This window comes from Peromyscus eremicus, chromosome 10, assembly GCF_949786415.1.
Source record: "Peromyscus eremicus chromosome 10, PerEre_H2_v1, whole genome shotgun sequence".
Classification (NCBI taxonomy): Eukaryota; Metazoa; Chordata; class Mammalia; order Rodentia; family Cricetidae; genus Peromyscus; species Peromyscus eremicus.
In genome coordinates, this window is record NC_081426.1 from 754,718 (window position 1) to 760,402 (window position 5,685).

The window sequence follows — 5,685 nt, forward strand, 5'->3', positions numbered from 1 at the left end:
TGTGTGTGTGTGTGTGTGTGACAGAGAGAGACAGAGAGAAAGAGCATTTTGTGAACGTGTGTGTGTGTGTGTGTGTGTGTGTGTGTGTATTCCTAAATATATAGATACAATCCACTCTTTCCATACAATGTTACCTGTATTATGAGATTTCAGAGCTGACCAGTTGTTGTTGGAAAACCAACTGGGCTGTTCCCAAGGGAAGAGGATCTTTTTCTCCCACTCTCCACAGTGTTGGTTGCAGCACTTATGTTCTAGATGGAAGGTTCAGGCCAGGCCCCCCACAGTCACCTGTTCTCTGCATTTTTACTTGTTGTGGTTTTCTGTTATGATTTCATTCTGATGCAAAGAGAAATTGTTCTGTTGGATGGTAAAAGCTACACTGACCTGTGAGTATAAGGATAAATATTTAGAATACAGTTAGAAATTATGCTGCTTTAGTGTATTATTTTTATTTTGAGACAGGGACACATTTATCACAGGCTGCCTCTGTCTCACTATATGGTTGAAGCTGAGCCTGGTCCTCCTTCCACTACCTCCTGAATGCTGGGATTATAAGTATATGCCACAAAGTGTGAATCAGCTAGATTTATTTTATATTGTTTAAAGTGGCTTTAATTGAGGAACAAGGATCCTAGGTCTCACATTGATCTGTTTTATTTTTTCTTTTCTGGAACATCCTTCTACACTGGAGGATGGCCCAGCAGCAGCCCAAGCTATCTCCATACACACGTGTGCACGTTGAAAATATTCCCTGAGTGTTTTATAATCAGTTGCCAACATCCTCACAGTTACTCTGTTTTCTCCTAGATTTTCCTGGTGGTATTAGTGTTCCAGAATCCAGACAGATGGTAAGCACACCTTTGTGTGTCTTTTATAGAAATACAGCTCTATTTGGGTTCCATGTGTGTTACTTTTTGAAAGACAGTTTCCTTTGTGGAGTTCAGGGTCTCCAGCTCTCTGGTGTCATTGACATCACCACATTCATTAAAATTGAAACACAGAAGCAGTTCCCTCAGAAACTCCTTTCCCTGTTCTATTAAGGAGTTGCTTGCAGTGTTAATGGACTTGGGGAGTACAGTGCAGGGAAAGAAGGCTCTTTCCGTCTCTACTGGTGTTATATGCAACACCAGTAGAGCTCTATTCCCATCGGTCTCTAAGTCATCCAGAGAAAACCAGACCATTGTGAAGGATACAGTATAGCCCAATCTTAACAATGCTTTCTTTTTCATAATTGCAGATGACATCTGTCATGACTGGAGGTAGTAAGTATCTGAAATCCCTCTCTTTTTCAGGAAATATCTTAGTGTTTCATTCCTAAGAAGCCTGAATCAGGATTCTTGTTGAGAAGGAGAGTTGAAAGTTAAATGATTAAATGATTCTGCCATAGAGGCTCTGTGGAAAATCCCAAGAAGAACCTGGGTTAATTTTGTGTGAGCTGGTGTAGCTTTACCTAGTACACTCTGTCCTGATGTTATTGCAGATATAGCCCAAGTGGGGGACACAGATGTTGAGGCGCAGTAAAACATCAGTAGTAAAGAAAGCTTTCCTAGTAAGTAACAGCATGCCCTGTTGGAGTTGATAGGAGAGGATCCAGGAAAGAGTAAGGTTGTACCTTCTGCTTGGCAGGCTGAGGCAGTGGGAAAGGTATCAGTGAGATGTAAATTTGCATGGAGATTTAAATACTACTCCGTCCAGGCATAACGGTAAAGAGAGGTAGAAGCAAACACACCAAACCCCACTGTCAATTAAAGATGATCTAGGGGAGTTGGAGAGATGGCTCTTTGATTAAGAGCACTATCTGCTCTACCAGAGGATCAGATTTGAGCTCCAGCACCCATATAGCTGCTCACAACCATCTGTAACTCAGTTCCAGGGTACCTCATACCCTCTTCTGATCTCGGCTGGCATGGTATGTATGTGATACACAAGCATTCATATGCAGGCAATGCAAATGAAATAAACTTAAAAATAAAAGTATAAGCCGGGCGGTGGTGGTGCATGCCTTTAATCCCAGCACTGGGGAGGCAGAGGCAGATGGATCTCTGTGAGTTCGAGGCCAGCCTGGTCTCCAAAGCGAGTTCCAGGAAAGGTGCAAAGCTACACAGAGAAACCCTGTCTCGAAAAACCAAAAAAAAAAACCAAATAAATAAAAGTATGGTCTTCACCGGAACACCCATTCTTCCTGCCTCTGTCACTGCCAAAGCTCCTAGCCATCAGTTGTAATTAGTAGCTTTCCTTGGAAATTGTGTGTATTCTGATGTAGTCTGGAAATATGTGTATAGCTGGTGCTCACTTTTGATTGGTGAGTTGTGATAGAAGAAACTGTCAATGGATCACAACTCTCGGTAGTCAGTGACATGAACCTGAGTACAAAGGTCTTGTAGTGTGGGCCCAATATTGCAGAAGTGAATCCTCTTCTGGCTGGTCCTGCAGGACTTGTAACAGTACATCCATGTTTCCATTCAGTCTTCTTTTTCCTTAAAATCTTGAAGTGCCTTCTTCTATCTATTCATTTGTTTGTTTATTTATTTATTTATTATATATGCAGTGTTTTACCTGCATGTATGCCTGTGTGCCAGAAGAGGGCACCAGATCTCATTATAGATGGCTGTGAGCCACCATGTGTTTATTTGGAATTGAACTCGGGACCTCTAGAAGAGCAGCCAGTGCTCTTAACCTCTGAGCCACCTCTCCAGCCCCCATTCAGTCTTTATATAAAGGGCAATCTATGGGTGGGTGGCAGAGTGAGTAGACTGGCCTCACTGAATCACCTTCCATAACCTAAGATGTCAAGGAACCAGTGGGAAGCTGAGGCTGATCTGGTGTGAGCTGATGTGGCTGTATCTTCTGTAGGCAGAATGAGCCACTCTGTTGCTTTCTTCCAGGTGCTTCTAAAATGCAGGTTTGGGAATTGAGGAAAATTCCAAGTCCTGCAAGTCCAGGTAGGTAACAATATTGCATTCTGGGTCTACTCTGTCATGTGGACAAGGTGTCAGTGGGGACAGGGACAGAGGAAGACTGTGTGTGAGCTCATTTCCAGCCTGTGCTCCTCACACTAGACTGACCTTTAGGGCGAATGAGTCAAAGGACACATTGACACCTATCTTGGAGCTTCTGACCTAGTACTTGAGCATGGATCTAGGACTCTGTGGTCCAGATAAGGCCTCCTTTCCAGATATTACTAGTTCATCATGGATGTACAAAATCCCAGGAATTAAAGTGCATGGCCACTTGTATTTTATCTCTTGAGTCCTCTCTGACTTATCCTCTGTATGTCTGAACCTCAGTTTCCTGCCCTGTCTCATAAGATCACCTTGCCATGTCTGTACTCTAAGCGGTCTGGAACTGATACAGCTTCATGCTTAGTATAGTTCTCACCTGTCTCCACTGGTCTAGAGTATGAATCAAAGGAGAGTATATTCCCCCAATGTCTTTTATGGAACCCCTGCAGTAGGGTGAGGGTTTTTCTTCATTGCAAAGTATGTCTGCCTGCCCTGTATTCTTGTATTTCTGATGCGTTGACTCTGCCTTGTGTAAACTCAGGGATGACTCTTTCTAATCAATGTGTCCACAGCAAAAAAGGAGCCCACTTCACTGGCCACATCATTTGACCACTCTTCTGTCCTTTACCCAGAGCCTTCTCCACCTTCCTCCCTATTTCCTGAGTGGAATGGGGACTCTTCTCTTTATGCCTAGTAATCCATGAAATTGTGTCCCTGCTGCCTTATTCCTGATTCTGCATACTGAGTTGATTGGCCCACCTGATTGGACCTAACCATCCATCATGGATCCCTGGATTCATTCCTGTTTTATGCATGTGTACCCAGTTGTCATCCCCTTCCCTTGAAATGTGGCCTCACCTGAGTCCTTTACAGAGTTTATGGGACAACCAAAATCCCAACAGGAAGTATATACAATGGGACATTGCTTAGGGACATGCCCAGCTAGATACAATTGAGTCTTAACAGGTCATCTGGTCACACCATTACTTGTGGAAAAGAGGTGAAGTGCTGTTCTTGCCTAGCTGAGGAAAGCAGGGGAGCTGAACAGAGTGGGAACAGGGATGCTAAGCACAGCACAGTTAGCAAGCAAAGTTTTGTCTCTGATGTGAAAGGAGACCCAAGGGAAACATCCAAAAGTTACAAACAACAGAACAACAGCCAATAGAAAATTGTCCCAAACAATGTTGTTAGCATGGATGGTGGCACCTGTGGGAACAGTCACTTACCTAGGATGGTCAACTTGGTCCCTGCAAGAAATACCAGCAATGTCCCAGAGCTTTGTTGTGGTGATATTGTGTTCCCAAAAATATCGTGTACCCTAATAAACTTATCTGGGGTCAGAGAACAGAAAAGCCACTAGACACTTAGGATAGGTAGTGGTAGCACACGCCTTTAATCCTAGCATTCCAGAGGCAGAAATCCATCTGTTCAAGGATACAGCCAAGCATGGTGACTCATACCTTTAATCCCAGAAAGCAAGCCTTTAATCCCAGGGAGAGATGGAAGATAGCAGAAAGGTATATAAGGCGTGAGGACCAGAAACTAGAAGCATTTGACTGGTTAAGCTTTTAGGTTTTGAGCAGCACAATTCAGCTGAGAGCCATTCAGATATGAGGACACAGAGGCTTCCAGTCTGAGGAAACAAGAGCAGCTGAGAAGTTGGCCAGGTGAGGTTAGCTGTGGCCTGTTCTGTATCTCTGATCTTCCAGCTTCACCCCAATACCTGGCTCACAGGTTTGATTTTATTAATAAGACTCTTTAAGATTCCTGCTACACTTTGTGCCATGACTTTTTCCCTATTTTGAACCTATTCCTACTCTATCCCTAGAGATAAATGTACTGTACCAAGCCCCACCACAATCTTCAGATGAAGATATGCTTGAAGAGGAGGAGGAGGAGGAGGTGGAGGAGACGGTGGAGGAGGCGGCGGTGGAGGAGGAGGTGGAGGCAGAGGAAGAAGAGTTGGAGGAAGTGGTAGAGTTGGAGGCAGCAGGGGAAGAGGCAGAGAAGGAGGAAGAAGAGGAGGAGGAGGAGGAGTGGGTGAAAAGCTACTACCGATAAAAATATAATGCCTATAATCATGTATAAATGTTTTTTGTTTTTATTTCTATGTCTCTGAGTATGCCCACTGGAGTCACCCCTCCAGGGTGTGAAATTCCCTGGAGCTGTTGTGATAGACAGTTGTGACCCATCCATCCTATGTAGCTACTTAGAACTGAGCTCCAGCTCTCTATAAGAGTAGCAAGCACACTTAGCTACTGAGCCATCTTTCTAGTACTCAAATCTCTATCTTGAGGGCACATTTGATATTTTGATAGTATCCATCCACAGATACAGATACGTTTAAAAGCACTCCCTCAGAATACCTCTAACACCTAAGACAGGAGTTGTGGATGTCTCCAAGAGGAGTATATCATCCCTGAACATCCCCTTGTAGTACACCCGGGTCCTGGAGATCAACATAGGCAAAGTTCCTCTGGAGACACCTCAGAACCTCACTGGGTAGCTGGGGAGCCTAAGATAGCAAATTTCAATGGTGCTCCTTCAAAGGCTGGGCTTGTTCCCTGGGGTGCCCTCCAGATCTCCAGTCCTTAGATAAAAGTGACAAAGGCCCTCCCCCTGCCACATGACTGAGGGGACTTGCTTCAGTGGCTTCAGGCTTTGAATATGGCCCACCAGACCA

The 5,685-nt window shown here is 44.3% G+C and overlaps 1 protein-coding gene across 1 annotated transcript; it reads left to right on the forward strand.

Moving 5' to 3' along the window:
* The first annotated feature begins 817 nt into the window (after positions 1-817).
* Positions 818-5,091, forward strand: LOC131920711 (uncharacterized protein C53C9.2-like). The gene is made up of 3 exons (XM_059275128.1): positions 818-848; positions 1,238-2,942; positions 4,831-5,091. The coding sequence occupies exons 2-3, from the start codon at positions 2,897-2,899 to the stop codon at positions 5,061-5,063; spliced, it is 279 nt and encodes a 92-aa protein (XP_059131111.1). The 5' UTR covers positions 818-848; positions 1,238-2,896; the 3' UTR covers positions 5,064-5,091.
* Positions 5,092-5,685: the final 594 nt, after the last annotated feature.

Coding starts and splice junctions, on each gene's coding strand:
- LOC131920711 (XM_059275128.1), top strand. CDS start 2,897: ATGCAGGTTTGGGAATTGAGGAAAATTCCAAGTCCTGCAAGTCCAG. Junction 2,943..4,830: donor TCCAAGTCCTGCAAGTCCAG/GTAGGTAACAAT, acceptor CTCTATCCCTAG/AGATAAATGTACTGTACCAA.